This window comes from Carcharodon carcharias, chromosome 6 (genome assembly GCF_017639515.1).
Source record: "Carcharodon carcharias isolate sCarCar2 chromosome 6, sCarCar2.pri, whole genome shotgun sequence".
Lineage (NCBI taxonomy): Eukaryota > Metazoa > Chordata > Chondrichthyes > Lamniformes > Lamnidae > Carcharodon > Carcharodon carcharias.
In genome coordinates this window covers 174,828,707-174,847,076 of record NC_054472.1, presented here as the reverse complement: position 1 = coordinate 174,847,076, position 18,370 = coordinate 174,828,707, and the positions used below count along the sequence as shown (strand labels likewise).

The 18,370-nt window shown below is 40.4% G+C and overlaps 1 protein-coding gene across 1 annotated transcript in view; it reads right to left on the bottom strand.

Moving 5' to 3' along the window:
• Window positions 1-17,845, bottom strand: part of LOC121279210 (guanine nucleotide-binding protein G(s) subunit alpha-like) — a 343,050-nt gene extending 325,205 nt beyond the window's left edge. The window contains exon 1 of the mRNA XM_041190239.1: window positions 17,166-17,845. Within this exon, the coding sequence (XP_041046173.1) occupies window positions 17,166-17,604 (439 nt within the window). The 5' untranslated portion in view covers window positions 17,605-17,845. The remainder of the gene's footprint in view (window positions 1-17,165) is intronic.
• Window positions 17,846-18,370: the final 525 nt, after the last annotated feature.

The window sequence follows — 18,370 nt, the reverse complement described above, 5'->3', positions numbered from 1 at the left end:
AGATTTTAAATAATGGCCAAGAGAACTCAGGTGGTGGTGGGGATGGTAACAGTGAGATAGTGATGTAGAGGTAATGTTACTGGACTAGTAATCTAGAAGCCCAGGCTAATGTTTCTGTGCATACATGGGTTCAAATCCTGCCATGGCACCTGTTGGAATTTAAATTATTTTAATAAAATCTGGAATTGAAAGCTAGTCTCATTAATGGTGACCATGACAGCTATCATCGATTGCTGCAAAAACCCATCTGGTTCACCGATATCCTTTAGGGAAGGAAACCTGCTGTCCTTACCTGGTCTGGCCTACAATGTGACTCCAGGCCCACAGCAAAGTGATTGAATCTCAACTGCTCTCTGCAATGTCCTAGCAAGTCACTCAGTTCAAGGGCAATTAGGGCTAGGCAACAAACGCTGGCCTTGTCAGCAACGTCTACATCCCATGAAATAATATTTTTTTCCAAATATGAGGAGAAATTCACAGAGAGAGTTTGAAGAGAACTAATTTGCAAGTTATGGAACTAATTGGACAGCTCTTTTAAAGAGCCAGCACAGGCACACCAGGCCGAATGGCTGCCTTCTGTGTTGTAAGATCCTGTGTGATTGCAACCCAGGTCATGAGGGTCCCAGGTCTATAAATTGGCAGTCTTAGAGAAACATTCAAGGTTGACTGACATATGTTGGAAGGGAACCCCCCCCCCTCAACCCAACTCCTCTGTACAGATTCCTGTTGCCTTTGGATGGGACATCAGCTGTTGACCTGTCAGCTCATACCTTTGTCTTACACACAGTGGCACTGTTCATAAAGCAGCGTTAATTTATACTCTAACGCATTTTCCCAGGATCTCAAACTGAAAATCTTCATTGCCCTTAGGCGCCTTTTCCCTTACAACTTATAGGCTTTTAGAATGCAATTTATTATCAGTCAATCTCTACTTCAATTTACTCATTCACTTTTACTCTTTTCAATATTGGTGACAGCTGCACTCAACTATTCACCAGAGTTCCTGAAAAATATTAAAACTGATGTGAATTAAAAGCAGTTAACTCACCTCACAAACTTCAACCATTAAATGAAAATATTTGGCTACTTGTACAACAAGAAATCTTTGTAAAAGAAGCTTTATTATGGAATGAGAAATATCGCAGACAGCTGGATGCGATTTTACAAAATAAAATTTGCCTTACTCATCACTACTTATGATTTAAGCAGAAGCATAAAATCAAATGCTGCATATCACACGGTCCACAATTTGATTTTACTATACAATTATTTGATGTCAGCCATAAATTTTGCTTCAGGCATCAGTTTCACTTTATATTACAGTACAATACCAAAACTAGTTAACTTGATAAAGTTTCCCTACATTAAAACAGACCAAATTTCATAAAATGTACTTATTAGTTGCTTAGCATTCACGGCCTTAAGGTCATGAGAGAGTCTATATAAATGCAGAATTCTTCTTTGCTTATAATTCTGTATGTCAAGCATTCATAGTTCTCCCTTATATCTCTGTAAAAGTTGATTTTTTTTTTACATTGACCTTCTGTGCTTCTTCAAATAGAGTCCTAATGAACTAAAAATATTGCTTCGCAAAGACTGCGTTATACAATGTACAGCATATTGGGAAGATCTATGGCACAGTAAAGTGGGCAGTTTTATCCAGTAAAAATAACAATAAAATCAAAGATAGCTGTTATGCTATTCTGTGATATTTAATATCGTGTTTCTCAGACTCTGACACAGCACTGTATTTCAGAAAATGGGAACACAGATTTCCTTTAAATTCTGAAAAGCAGCCATTGCATTAGGCCTGCTTTAAAAACGTACCTTTATAAGTACACATTAGTTAACAAATAAAGTATTGCGACAAAAAATTATTTTTGAGAAAACCAAGACTACAACACAGAAACAGACTGCTAAGCCTACTAAATCTGTGCTCGTGCTTTGCTCCCAATGAGCTCTCCCCTTCAATAGTCCTTTCCTTAAAAAACTTGCACCTTTAATGCAAGACACCCAAAGATGTTTAACAGAAGCGCAAACAGACAAACTTTGACATCGAGCCACATAAGGAGGTCTTGGAACAGGTGACCAAAAGCTCAGTCAAAAACGTAGATTGAGGAGGACAGAGAGGAAGAGGCGCGGAGAGGTTTAGGGAAGGAACTCTTTATTCTATTCATCACTGGCAAGGCCAGCTGTGGTTGCCTGTCCCTAGTTACCCTTGAACTGAATGGCTTGCTAGGACATTTCAGAGCAGTTAAGAGTCAACCACATTTCTGTGGGTCTGGAGTCACATGTTGGTACCAGACCAGACCAGGTAAGGATGGCAGATTTCCTTCCCTAAACAACATTAGTGAACGAGGTGGGTTTTTAATGACAATTGATGATAGTTTCATAATCACCATTACTGAGACTAGCTTTCAATTTGAGAGCTATTAATTAATTAATTGAATTTTAAATTACACCAGTTACCATGGTGGGATTTGAATCTGTGTCCCCAAAACATTAGTATGGGTATCTGGATTAATAGTCCAGTGACATTACCACTATGCACCGTCTCCCTAAGCTCTACAGTTTAAGACCCAGATGGGTAAAAACATGACCAGGAAATCCAGGGTGCACAAGAAGCTATCATTGCAGCAGCATAGAAATTGCAGATGGGCCACAAGAGGTTACAGGGCTCAGAAAGCCGGGGGCATCTAATTCACTTTTAAAACAATTTATGACCATTTCAACAGAAAATTCCACTTTAACTAATTATTGCATTGCGTTTTTTAAAAATAATGATAATTATTATATCATAGTGATAATCTTCCAAGTCTTCCTTAGACACGGGGTGGTGTCAGAGGACTGGAGAATTGCAAATGTTACACCCTTTGTTCAAAAAGGGATGCAAAGTTAAAGCTGGCAACTATAGACCAGTCAGTTTGACTTCAGTGGTAGTGAAACTTGTATATTGTCTCACTACCGATATAGGGAACTATAGTTCGGGACAAAATCAATAGTCACTTAGGTAAGTGCAGGATAATTAAGGGAAGCCAGCATGGATTCACCAAGGGAAAATCATGTTTAACTAACTGGCTGGAGCTTTTTGAGGAGGTAACAGAGAAAGTTGATAAATGGAACATTGTTGATGTGCTGCATATGGATTTTCAAAAGGCATTTGACACAGTGCCACACTGTAGACTTGCAGGCAAAATTATAACTCATGGAATAAAAAGGAGCGTAGGCACTTGGATGAGAAATTGGCTGAGTGACAGAAAACAAAAAGAGTAGTGGTTAATGGATGTTTTTCAGATTGAAGGAAGGTCTGTGGTGGAGTTGCCCCAGGGGTCAGTGTTGGGACCCTTGCTCTTCCTGATAGATATTAATGGCCTACACTGTGGTGTTCAGGGCATGATTTCAAAATTTGCAGATGATACGAAGATTGGAAATGTCATCAACTGTGATGAGGATAGTCTTGAACTTCAAAAGGACATAGAAATGTTGGTGGATTAGGCAGACAAGTGGCAGATGAAGTTCAATGCAGAGAAGTGTGAGGTGATTCATTTTGGCAGGAAGAATATAGTGAGACGATACAAAATAAAGGGAGAATCTCTAAAGCAGGTGCAGGAACAGAGGGGCCTTGGTGTATATAAGTCATCGAAAATGGCTGGGCATGTTGATAGAGCATATAGCAATAAAGCAAAGAGTATCTTGGTTTCATTAATAGGGGCATTGAGTACAAGAGTAAGAAGATCATGTTGAACTTATATAAGGCAATAGTTAGACCTCATCTGGAGTACTGCATCCAGTTCTGGGCTCTATACTTAAGGACATGAAGGCACTGGAGAGAGCAGAGAGGAGATTCACAAGAATGATTCCGGGGATATAGAACTGTAGCTATGAGGATAGGTTGGAGAGGTTGGGACTGTTATCCTTAGAGAAAAGAAGGCTAAGAGGAGACTTGATAGAGGTATTCAAGATCCTGATTTATTTATCCTGTCCATAGTGAAACTGCTCCCATTCAAGAGAGCATCAAGAATGAGTGTGCACAGGTTCAAAATAATTGGCAAAAGGACTAAAAGTGAAATGAGGAAATTTTTTTTCACCCACAGGGTGGTTGGAGTCTGGATCAAATTTCCTGAGAGGGTGGTGGAGGCAGGTTCAATTGAGGTATTCAAAAGGGAATTGGATTGCTACCTGAAAAAAAGAGAATGTAGAAGGTTATGGGGATAAGGCAAGGGAGTGGGACTAGGTAGAATACTCAGAGCCAATACAGACTCGATGGGCTGAATAGCCTCCTTCTGCACCATAAAGATTCTGTGATCTCTTTTTTCAGCTCCTTCCATTTTACTTGGGGTCGCCATAATGCTGGACAATCTCCAACTCCTCCTGTCAGTCACCCATTCCACTTCCATTCCCACTGTGTTTAAATATCTGGCCTTGGGCCTTCCTCTTCTCCTTCTTCCTGGCAGTCCCAACCCTATTACTCGCCTCAGCTCATTTGCTCTCTCCCCGCAACAGATGACCATAACCTTTCAATCTTTTCTCAGCCAACCTCTTTGTCGGTGTTCCCACAAACTTCACAGACCCCCTGATGTGCCGGTTCCTGATTTTGCCCTTTCAACCATCATTTGGAATTGGCAGGTGGTTTTACAGCTGGGTGCCCTTTCTTCCGCTAACCCTCCCCATTTATCCACGCTTGTGGCTGGCACCGATACATGCCAACTTGCCTGCACCAGTGGCTGGGCTTTTTTAATCTATCTTTTAATTAATATTAAATTGCATTTTCTTGATACAATTTCATTGATAAATATAAATAATCTTTAAGTATTTACTTTATAACCCCCTTCTAACCTTGAAAGGCTCGATCACCCCGAAACCTTCTCAGTTCCAGTGACAATTGCCAAAATTCCTGTATTTCTCTTCATAACTGTGACCATTTATTCTTAGTAACAGCCAAGTGAATCCTTTACTTATGCCATTGATTTCATATCTTTTGTTGCATGAGGTTCCCAAATCTGCACACAATATCCCATCTGGATTTCTCTGTCAATGTACTCAATTTGAAATTTTACCAGTTCAGGTGTATTCATATCTCTATTTCACCTTCCAATAAGATACTCCTTCATATCTTGATACATTGAACTGTGTATGCCCATAAACCTGCCTATCCTGCTAGTCCTCTTGCATTTTCTTTATCTCTCCTCTCTGATTTCCTCAAACTATTCAATTAAATTGGTCAATTCCTACCCCTTTCTTTTCACCCCCTTTGCTCTTCTTTCTTGCCTTTAATTCCCAGAATTGCTATTATTAAATCTCTTTCTAAACAATGGTCTCTGCCTTTTGTCTATAAAGCCACTTCACAAAATACTTTGATCTATCTTTTTTAGGTCCATTTTGGATGATGTACCACTTCCACAAAATGAACTCCATCAGCCAGTTTTGAACTGCCAACACCCCCGCCCCCCCTCACTTGATCTATCTATGTCCCTTTGCAGCTTTTTGCTCCCCTCTACACTACTTAACTGTGCCACCTAACTTAGTGTCATCAGCAAACTTGGATATCCGGCTCACTATTCCTTTTCTAGGTTATTGATGAACGCAGTCAAAAGCTGAGGCCCCAGTAAAGATTCCTGGGAAACACCACCGGTCCCATCATACCAAGTGAAGCACAGAATCAATGTTTCTAACCTCCTCTCTTACCTCCTAACTAATTCCCTAACCCATGTCTACAAAGTTAGCTTCAATTCCATGTACTTTCATGTTTGCCAAGCCTTTTGTGTGGCACTTTACCTAATGGCTAATAAAGTCCATATAGATAATCCACAGACGCTGCCTTATCTATCAGGTTGGTGACCACCTCAAAAATATCCATTTTCCTGCCCTTCCTGGTCCCTGCTCTTCTCCTGAGCTGGTCATGATATCTTTCATCACTCTCTTCTCCAGTATCAATGCCTCACTGATCTCTACTCAATCACCATTACTTCTCAGTCTACTTTCTCTCTTGCCACTTTCCTATGCTCCAATCCATTGTAATAAGCTTATGGTTCCCACTAGACCTCCCGCAACATTCTCCACTGAGGCCTCATGACACTAGTCACTGTTTATCATAGAGCAGCCATCCCAATTACATCATTCTGCATGCTCGGACGATCACTTCCTGTGGGTTAACCTCTCCAACCTCTTCCCCATCCTGATCATGAGACAGAAATGGAATTTGACTTATTCAGTCACTATAAATTAGTGGCCCTGATAGCAATGTCCTATATGGCAAATCACCCCTGCTGTTATCCTTCCACAAACCAAAATAAAAAGACACAAATTGACATAAGTTGACAAATGCCTAATATAGTTGTATGATTGTGCTAGCTAAAGACAGATACTGCAGTTTGAGCATGTGCAGGGTCAATTTCTCAGAAGACATCAGTGGCATTTGGCCAGGCCAAACACCCAAGTGTTTCTCTTCTTCCAGCAATGTTTATTTTCATGTTTTCATAAATTTTTTTTTAAATAAGTTCCTTATTGGCTTTGTTTCAGCTGCTTTCCTCATTTATGTTTGTGCTACTCCACACTACTTCTGCTCTGATATGACTCAAATAATGCAGCAGCAAACAACAAAACTGGCAAACAAACAGAAGCAACTCTCGCAACTGAAAGCCTGAACAAGCTGCAGACTTTTAATATGGAGGGTTTGTTGGTTTCAGAATTTCTGCTAGATTTCTCTTCACAGAAAGGATTTGAGAACGACCAATGCTTAAGTGTTTGCTTTATTTTAAAACCCAATTCATAAAACTTCTTTTTAAAAAGCCACAGGTTGCTGGAGTTGAGGGCATATATTGAAGCCAAATAGGCCAGCGTGTCAAAGATTGCGAGCTGCGATATATTTCCAACTCATACAATAAGAATCAATTGTCTCATATAGATCCATTAAGCTAGAATGGCCAATCCTCATTTTTTTTTAGAAGAGCAGATGTTGTTTCTTTGAACCCACGCTCCATAGAGGAAAAGGGTAGATGGATATAGTTTTTCTCTCCACTGATGCTGCCTGACCTCTTAAGCATTTTCTGCTTATATTCCAGATTTCCAGGATCCACAGTATTTTGCCTTTTGTAGCCAGTTTTATTGATAGGCCTACTGGCAAATCATAGAGAAAGTCAGAAGCACAGCCATTCTCACTAGCTGCATACACAGAAGGAAGAGAAGAGAAAGAAGGATTTTAAAAAAAGACATGGGAAATCAAACAGTTAATTCCACAGGAGAAGTCTCATCTAGTGGAGGAAGCTCACACAAATCAACACCACAGCTGGTCAGATTCAGAAAAGCTGGCCAAGAGAACAGTTAAGTAGGTCTGTTAATTGGTATGTTTTTTTTGGTATTATTTTTCTTGTTCTATATTAAGATTAAAGTTTGATTACATTTGTTACCCACTACAGTCGCTGTGTTTAAAATAAAGCAGCTTAATGCTTCAAATCCGAACTTGAGGCATTTTAGTCTGCCTTCAGAATGATTACATTAAGGCACATGTGGGTATGTGCAGAAGACATGATAGTTATACCCCCAAATTACACCAACGTGCAATTAGATATTGGACTTAAAAGCTACTCTGAAACCATGCCTAACAGATGTCCAAGTGGGAACAACCTGCTCAAGATACAAATGCTGGTGAGAAAGCTTCCATGTGGACACCTCCTATTATAAGGCCTATCACATAATGTGGAATGTAGATGCCAACTGTGGAAGCCTTGCTTGAAAAAAAAAGCCCAGCTTGATGTATCCAAGGTCCAAGATCCGAATTGCAGATGTGTATTCTGAGCATTAAAAAATGGTCTTGTCAGTTGCCAAAGAACTCTCTACAAAAAAAGAGATGACATTCTCACTCTGTTCCTTGATGTTGAAGGGTAAATGACAACACTGTCAATTGCATAATGCAGGCACATTCCCTACACATAAGATGCTGGGACCCTTTAGGAGGATTGATCTGTGATCTTGTACTGAAGGCAAAAACTTGCAATATAAATCAAATTTTTTATATTTTTCGTTTGTTGCTTTAAAATGCAGCAGACTAGGAGTTGGGGTTAACTGCCTTTCCTTATGGCTTGTAGCATGGGGCAGTAGTGCAACACCAGTCTGAGAGACTTCAGCTGAGCACGAACACAATCTTCTGTATGTGACTTCATCACAGAGGATTTAAGTATTATTTTTACAGATACAAGTAAAGCAGTAACATGCCTCTGACCTCAGGAGGAATAATAAAAATCAGAATAATATTTTGCACTCATCTTCCCCTGAGCAGGTTGCTGATTGGTGCGACAGTAAATTAAATTTTTTTAAAAACTGGAAATTTGAAGGCAGCACAGGAACAAAGAGACCTGCAAGTTCATGCACATAAATCTTTGAAGGTGGCAGTGCAAGTCGATAAGGTTGTTAAAAAAGAACATGCAATCCTGGGATTTATAAATAGCAGTACAGAGTAGAAGAACAATGAAGTAATGGTACTGGTTAGGCCTCAACTGGAGTTTGGCTCAATTCTGGGCATCACACTATAAAAAGGATATCACGGTCTTAGAAAGGGCACAGAGGAGATTCATTAGAATGGTATCGGGGTGGGAAAAGATTTCAATTATTTAGGGAGGCTAGAGAAATTAGGATTGTTCTCCTTAGAGCACAGAAGGTTAAGGGAAGATTAATAGTGTTCTAAACCAAGAAGGATTCGAGTAAATAAAGCAAAGCTGCTTCTGCTGACAGAAGGCTTGGTAACCAGGAGGATACACATTTAAGATAATTGGCTAAAGAACCACAGGAGAGGTGAGATTTTCTTCTGAGCAGAAAGTTACAATGTTCTGGATTGCCTGAAAGGGTAGTGGAAGCAGATTCAAAAGTAACCCTAGAAATATTTATTTTTAAAAAGTATGAGGAAAAAGAGCAGAGGAGCAGAACAAATAAGATCACTATCAACATCTTGGGGATACCACTGACCAGAAACTGGACCAGCCATATAAATACTGTGGCTACAAGGGCAGGTCAGTGGCTGAGAATTCTGGGAAAATAACTTAGTCCTCACTTGTGCCCTGTAAATGGTAGGCAGGCTTTGGGGAATCAGGAGGTATGATAGAATACTCTCCAATTTCCTGAATTAGTGCAGCTCCAACAACACTCAAAAAGCTCGACACTATCTAGGACAAAACAGCTCATCTTATCCACCACCTTCAACGTTCTTGATTTGGAACTATATCACCATTCCTTCACTGTCATTAGGTCAAAATCCTGGAACTGCCCTCCTAACAGCACTTTGGGTGCACCTACACCATATGTTAATTATATTGTTTATATTTTTTGATCCATTCATGGGATGTGGGCTTCGCTGGCTGGAGCACAATTTATTGCCCATCCCTAATTGTCCTTGAGAAGGTGCTGGTGAGCTGCCTTCTTGAACCGCTGTTCGGAGAGGAGTTCCAGGATTTTGACCCAGTGACAATGAAGGAATGATGATATATTTCCAAGTCAGGATGGTGTGCGGTCGGAGGGGAACTTGCAGGTGTTGATGTTCCCATTCACCTGCCTTGTAGGGGAACTTCCAGATGGTTAAGAGAAACAGGTGAAGGGCAATGTTTAATGAAGTACTTGGATTACAAATAGGGGACAGCTGGGACACTGGGCATTAGAAGAAAAAGTTGGAGACTGCACAAAGTCAATAAACCCTCTCAGTAAAGAAAAACTCTGTCTTGGTTTTGACTTCACCATCCAGCTTGGATTGTACTAACATGGACTGCAGCAGTTTAAGGCAGCAGCTCGCCACCACCTTTTCAAGGGTAATTGATAAATGCTGGCCTAGCCAGTGACGCCCACATCTCAGGAAACGAAAAAAGTAGCTCTTTCAAAAGAACAAGCAAAGGGACAATTAGCCTCTTATTGTGCCGTATGATTCTATGATACCTAATGTGCCTTTGTCTTTACAATGGAAATGGCATAAAACAGAAAAGGATTGCCTTTACCAGTGTTAACATTTTCACCACATCCCCTCCGGGGAGCATTTTTTTTTGAGAAGTGAAACATTCTTGCTCATGTAATATTTTTCTAACAAAGATACAACAGCAGATAGCACCAGTCACACATACATACACACACAGGTACTTTTCACAGAGGGAAGAACTGTATTGCTTACTTACATGTTAGTGGGGCAGATTAAAGACAATGTCTTATTCTGTGGTAAAAATAAAATGGGAGATGGGGTAGGGTTGGGGGCAGAAGAAATCAGGTAGAATAATGGCTTCTGATCTCTCAAGAAGTCTCCTCGGTTGGCTGTCTGTAAAAAGGTCCATTACAAAATGAGTTTGAGCAGTTTGAATGTAACTTATAGTAGGCATGGGACCACAGTACAAAACCAAGAGTCATGGATGAATCTCTCAAACATCACACAATAGCTCGAGAAATGAAAAATGTTTCATTGTCGCTGGGGGCTCCTAAGGAAGAGTAAAGAGGGCTTCACTCCTAATGATTAATGCCAATGTTGAATCAGCAGTGGGACATTAGGACTTGATTCTTGAATAGAGAAAGTGTTCCCATTTCCCAGCCATGCTCATCATGCATTTATAATGTAAATTGCCCGAGTATCAAGCTATTAAAATTACAGGCCCACATAATTTGTTCATTGTTGATATGCTGCATGAGGAAAGGAACAGGCAGGGTAAGGAATATTCTGGGATAACATACTGTGCCCCTGGAATGACAGGATGCACATGAGCCCCTACTGTTAGTTCTCCATCTCATCCGAGATGTCACTGAAAGCACAGGAGAAGAGAGTGAGAGGCCGGATGGTTCCCCCACCTCTCCACTTTGAAGGTGCTCTGGCTTCAGTGTTATGGTTTAGATAGTTAACTAATCTTTGGTAATAGTGCAGAAGTTCCTGTCAGTCACCCTTACAAATTAGTGACTTGAAGAGAGAAAACCAATACCATTAGTACCTGACATGTATGTTCCCAAAGCATATCTCCCTCTCCGATAACACACTGCACAAGGGCTATCTCTGTTTTCTTCACCTCTGCAGTGTTCACCATGTTTATTCAACTACCTATAAATTAGGAAAGGATAACAACAAGCTGACTATGGGACTTTAAGCATTGTTAATGCTTAATGACAGCAGTGATATTAGCTAGCATGTACTACCTCAGGTCAACTTTTTCGTTGGAATGTTGTAGCCTTAGTTATATTGCAGAATCACTTCCTGATTTAATTCTGCAATATATTACCTGACCTGAACTTGTGCTATGCAAATTGCCCTATTTATAGAGTACTAGCCCTTAAATGTAACTGTGTTTACACAAGATTTTGCACTGGCAATTGTTTTAAAGTCACGGTTTATAGCTTTATTTTTTGGCTACTGTACCTGTACCTGAGGAAGGCAATTACAAGTTGGCAAAAGTAAAACCCTGCACCAATGTGCTGTATGGTAGTGGAAGCTACTTAGCTGTCTGGAAACCAGAAACATTGGCAGTGTGTATATCAAATGCAATTGTTTGTGTTACTACTGGGAGTGCTACTGTCCCCAGATACAACAATGAAACCCAACTGTATGGGAATGTCTCAGGCCCTCCAGTAGTACTCCCACCTCATTTGGCTTATAGTTCTTCTGCTAAAGTCAGGGTTCCCATTCTATAGCAATGCTGTGGAGTAATTGAGGTGTTGGAGCAACAATTGGATAGGTCACACACTAGTAACTATCCTCTAAATCCCCTTACTTTCATCATCATTCAAACCCCAGATCAGGGTTTTAAGCACAACTTTTTTCTCTTTACCATCTGGGAGCAGAGAGCATGGTTCTACAAGAGCAAAAACAAATTGTGTGGTTACACATCAAGAATCATACAGTACAGGAGGAGGCCATTTAACCCATTATGGCAATCCCAGCTCGTAGAAAGAGCCAATTAGTCCCACCTGAACCCTCAGTGTCTTTCTCCATGATCCATACTTCCCACTCCTTCAAGTATTTAACCATTTCCCTGCTGAAAGTTACTATTCCACCACTGATTCAGGCATTGCATTCCAGGTCAACATAACTCCCCACATCTTACACCTGTCCAGCTAAACTATTATGTGGCTTGATCAGTTTACTAGAGCATTCTCTCCACCCAAAAGCCATGTGATCTAGCTGTCCCAACACTTCATATTGTGCACCCACCATTGTGCATAGGAATGAAAAACAGAAAATAAACTTCCAAATCAACAGAATTAATCAATACAGAACCAGCTTGAGTTGACTATCACGAGATCTCTCTTGCATCATATACGCTTTATCAGTGACATTAACATTATTTAGGCAGGAGATAACAGCAGTTGCTTCAGAAACCCATCATTCTCACTCATACTGGTGCATAAAGTACATAGAAATTTAGTACAGCACTTCCATTAAACACTTGCAAATTTTCCAATCAGTCTACAGCCCTATTTTTTCTAAACTGAGGCAATGTCCTTTGTAAGGACGCTTGTGATCAACAGCAGCATGGAAATAGAACATTAATATTGAAACAGTCATATTGATTAGGCAGACTTTTTCCATCTCCTCCTCATTATACAAAAGCATAAACCTTTTCTGTAACCACTGCTTGATTGCTCAATGTTCTTGACTGCACATTAGGAGTTCATAGCTCCACATTAAAAATAAAACACGTATGTTTATAGGTATGCATGCATACACACAACCATAAAATTTTAGCTGGAGCTGAATATCTTGGGTGAGCTTTCAGTCAGCCAAAAAAGTTCAATATGAAATGGATTACATTCCTTCCCTCCCCTAATCATTTAAACAACCTTCAAATTAAGTTAAAGATACACCTAATTTCTTGCACAAATTACTACATGAAAACATCAATAGTGGTTTTGTGCTGCAATTATAATTTGCAACCCGAGCTGACCTGGCAAATACTACAAAGAGGAGACAGAAATCTCAATATCAGAAGATACTGTTCTAATGACAAATGCCTTTCATTCCATTTGATCTTACACAACCATCTTTTCATAAAAACTTCTACATATTTCTTAAACAAATTTGGTGCTCTAGCCTCAGCCTCATGGCAAATCATTCTAACTGATCACCTACTATATAAAGATATATTTCCTGGCATATGACAAACTTGTTCTTCAAAATGTAACCTTGAAATCTCCTAACCTCTAGCATGTTCTGAGTTTGTTTACTCTTTCCTCATAAGTATCACTCAAGAGCCTTTTGAAGTTCAGAAGCCCTTTATTTAGTCATTCCTCATATCTAACACCTGGGCTCAGCTGCACTGATGATACATAGAGATATAAGCAGGTTAACCAAGTAGGAAAACTTGGGACAGATGGAGTTTAATGTGGGGAAGTGAAGTCATTCACTTTGGATCTGAATAAGTGATATCAGAATATTTGCTTAATGACAAGAGACTCAGAGCTGTGAGCAAGCAAAGGGATTGAGATAAATATGCGCACAAATCACTAAAAGATTCTGCACGGTTGGGGAAATTAATCAGATAGGCTAACAGAAAATTGGCCTTTACCTCAATTCAGAAGTGAGACTTCAATTGTACAAAGCCTTGGCCAGACCCTCAGGGGTTCAGTTTTAAACATCAAACCTCAGAAAGATATACTGGTCTTGAAGAGGGTACAGTGCAGATTCAACAGAATGTTAACCAGGGCTTAAATGGTTAAGTTGTGTGGATAAGTTGTATAGACTTGGTTTGTGTTTCCTTGAGTTGAAAAGGTTGAGAGATGATCTAATTGAGGTATTAAACATCAATAAAGGATTCTATGGAGTAGAAATGGAGAAAGTATTTCTTTTGGTGAGGAAATTCAGGACAAGAGGGCAAAATCTTAAGTACTTTTGAGTCAAATCAGGAAGGTTTTGTTTTTTTTTTAAACACAGGTTAGTGGAAGTCTACAATTCTCTTCTCCCAAAGATTTAGATTCTGGGACAATTTTCAAGACTTAGATATATTAGGTAATACTATCAATATATATGCATCAAAAGGTGATTAAATAGAGCTAGATTACAGAAAATCCACAATTAAATGGATTGGCGGAACATGCACAATGGGCTGGATGGCCTTTTCCTATGATCGGCCATTGCATAGCAGTTAATGCTGAGGCTGCAGATCTCAATTCAACCAATCTAACATCCTGCTGCCCCATTCATTACCAGCCACAAGTCAACTAAAAGTACCATGTCTTAAAACTTCCTATTTAAACACATTATATTGCACCCATGGTACACAAGCATTTTCTATTTATTCTTCTATCAAATACAGTACTTTATATCTGTCCATACTGAACTGCATTGTAATGTTTCTGACATTACAATAGTGACTGCAGCCTGTGAAGTGCTTTGGAACATTGTGAATTGTAAAGTCTTTCACCAACCTAAGTCTGTCTTTTATTAATCCATACTTAATGTAATTTGTCACTGGTAATGGATGAAAAACTTGCCAAGCCCTCTTTCTAAATTCTTGGTTGCCTGCTTTAAATCCGGTCTCCCGTTTGCATGGTGTCATCTGAATATCTAGCTACTTGCATGGTTGCAAATTCAAATAATTAGAACACAAGGTGAGACAACATGCACTCAACAATACCTTGCTCACTTCCTTGGTTTACTTTGGCCCAATACATCTAACAAATTGCTTCTGCACCTTTCTTTTAACTAGTCACTAATTCACGCACACAATTCAACCTTGCTATACAATGATATTAGACTGTAAATTCCTGATACAAATACCAACAGGCTTGGAATTCTGGGTGTACAACAACATACGGTTTACCCCATGAATTTGAGTCACGTATCTCATGAAAAAAAGTCGGAGGTAGGTCTGGCAAGATCTACTTAGCTGTCATTTATTAGTTTATTTTCCAACAAGTATTCTTTCACTTCGTCTCTAATTATCGATTTGGCCAGTTTTCCCAAAGGCTACTAGGCCTAATGCTACGGGTATGGCTTCTTCCCTTAAAATATGGAACTATATTTGCATATTTCTAACCTGTTGAACACGTTTCCATTTTTACCATCTTCCTCAAAATAACCATGACTATTTCACAATTCTCCTTCCTTAATTACCCTGTGACATATATAGTTCATCCATCCCAGGAGAATGATCAGGAAGTATCAGTTTACACAAAAACAACAACTGGAATGCGTTGCTGAAAATAGTAGGTAAGACCAAGACACTGGAATTACTTATGCTGCTGAATGCTGTGCCAGATAGATTGTAGAGTTGGTATTCTGGAACGGGAAAAAAAAGGGCCCTTTTAAATCTTGCATTAAGTTTCGAACATTATGAACTTCTGTTTCACTTGAAATCCCAAAGCACACACTAACTTCATTTAAATATCTTGTGTACTTAATTACTTAAAAATAAAATGAATACGGTTAACACTTATTTTATGGTTGAGTGGAAACCTGAGTTAACCAAAAAACTATGGGTATTGTGAACCTTAAGTACACAACAGGTCAGTCAGCAAAGGCTGAGGTGTTACCCATGCTAATTCTAAAAATACCCAAAAGTTTAACTTGTCATTTCCATAGGAAATGCTGGAAATACAGTAAGACCCGATGAATTAGGAGCAGAGTGGGCCATACAGGCCCTTGAGCTTTCTCCACCATCCAACAAGATCATGACTGATTTTCAACCTCAAATCCACTTTACCCACCTCATCCCCATATCCTTTGATTCCCTTAGAGTCCAAAAAAAAAACAACTGAACATCCACAGCTCTCTGGGGTAAAGAATTCCAAGGATTCACAACCCTCCAAGTGACAAAAGTCTAATCTCAGTCCTAAACAGCTAACATCTTATCCTGATTATACTAAGCTATTTAGTTCAAGACTCTCTGGGAAAGTGTCTCAGCATCTAGCCTGGCAAGCAACTAGATCACCTCTTATTCTTGTGAATACAAAAAAGTAAAGACCCATTCTACTCAATCTCTCTACATAGGACAATCCTCTCATCCCAGGAATCAATCTAGCAAACCTTCACTACAACCCCTCTAATGCAAACATACCTTTCCTTAGGAATGGGGGTCAAAACTCTATACAGTATTCCAGAAGTGATCTCACCAAAGCTCTATACAATTGCAGCATAAATTCCTTACACTTGCACTCCAATCCCCTTGCAGTAAAAGGCCACATGCCATTTGCCTTCCTTACTGCTTGCTGTACTTGAAATGTAAACTTTGTGTTTTCTATACAAGAACATCTAAATTCCTCCAAACACAAACAGTTAATAGTTTCTCACCGTTTAAAAATGTTTTGTTTTTCTTTTCTTCCTACCAAAGTGAATAACCTCACATTTCCCCATATTATACTCCATCTGCCACCTTCATGCCCACTCACTTAACCTACCTATATCCCTTTGCAGACTTTGTGTCCTCCTCGCAGCTTACTTTCCACATAGCTTTCCATCATCAGGCTTGAATACATTACATTCAGCTATTGCAATCTTATATTAATTACTTGGATAAAAATACTGATCCTTGCACCATCCCAAAGCCTGCTGGCTGAAAACGACCTGTTTATTCCTAAGATAAAAGCAAAATACCTGAAATCTGAGACAAAAACAGAGTCATACGGACTCAAAACTTTAACTGTTTCTCTCTCCACAGATGCTACCAGACCTGCCGAGTTTTCCCAGCATTTTCTGTTTTTGTTTATTCCTATTCTATTTCCAATCCTTTTAGCCAAGCTAATGTTACCCTCAACCTAATGAACCCTCAACTTGTGCAAGAACATTTGCTACCTAGTATCTCATAGAGTGTATTTTGAAAATCCAAATATCCACTGGTTCCCCTTTACCCACCCTGCAAGTTACATCTTCAAAACACTACTAAATTTTTCAGATTTCCAGCGTTAGCATATTTCAATTTGCACAGCGCTCACTTAAAGCCATTTCAATCATTTTACACCTGGTACAAATTCTGAGGTAAAAGTTTGAATCAAGTTTGCCTCAAACTTCAATACAATGATGGGGTGAAGAATGCAAATTAAAGTGTCGTATCAAAACCGAACTTGCAAATGCAGAAAAGAGAAAAGCACACTGAAAACTGAATCAGGTCATGCACACTGACCATGAAATGCATCCCTCTCTGGCAAGGCTGTCCCTTTAATAAGCCACCCTATCAAACAGAAAATCAAAGGGGGGGGGGGGTGCTGACATGCATTGACCTTACCCAGCAGAAGCAGCCGGTGCGTTTGCTTATATTCGCGTTTCTGTTCCTTCAAGATTTTGTCTATGTACTTGCTGACTTTCTTCGCCTCTCTCTCCGCTTCTTTCTCCTCCGCCCGGAGCTTGTCCCAGTTCTTGTTCTGCTTCTCGGGGGGTTTCTTGCTGCCGTGTGGCGGGAGCTGCAGCCGCTCGCGGTCCCCTCCGTTCTGCTGCGGCTGACAATCGCGCTGGCACTCGGAGCTCCGCAATCTCCCTCCCGTGTCCCCCTGGTACAGCTGCTCCATGTCCCCACGGTGGTGGTGGTGGTGGTGGTGCGGCGGCGGCGCTGCTGCTGCCGCCGCCGCCGCTGCCGGAGGTGCTGGTGGCAGCTCCGAGTCCGGGCTGCTGTTGGACGCGATGGGATCGCTGAACAGCCGCGGTCGCAGGCTGTAGCACATACCCATGTTTCAAGAGGCAAATACCCCCACAGGGCCTCGAACAAACCGCTTTGATCAGCGCTTCATCCTCCCGCTTGCAATCCCTCCCACCGCCAAGATGCTGCCGGAGATAATTCCTTTTGTACGAGATGCACAGATGGAACAGATACCCTTTTCTTCGAGACGAAACGAGGAAGAGGCGGAATGCTTTAAAATTCCCAATTTTCCATTGTGCACAACCAGATACGGCGTTCGAGACTCGTAAATCACCTGATCCCAGTGGCCAGTGGTCCACCTTACCGTAAATCCTCCAAACTCACAGCCTGGTACACAGAGCAACCACTTTAAACCCTCACATCCCTCTTGAGGGCTTCACTGACCTTCTCTTCACCGCTTCAGCCATTCAATTCCCCTCCCTCCTCCCTCCTTTTCTCAGGAGGGGTCCAATATGGTCTTCGGTTGTCCTCGGGCTTCCTCAAGAATAACATACATGTATCTATTATATACTTTTAAATAGGTCACGAGGAGGCCAGGCTGACAAGAGAAGGGGGAGGGGGATCACTTCCAATTTGTTTGTAGCCTAGTGATTTTAGTGGTTATTTGAGGGAAACACTGCCCGCCGTCACAATCTATATAAATATTACACTATAGGAGAAAATGGAATTTGAGACTGCCCCCAAAATAATCTTATTCTCATACCGAACACTCAAAAGGGAAAGTTAGTGGAGTGGGGAGGAATCCCTGCAATAAGTCGTATTTTCGGTAACATATAGATGAAATTCTTGGTGGTAAA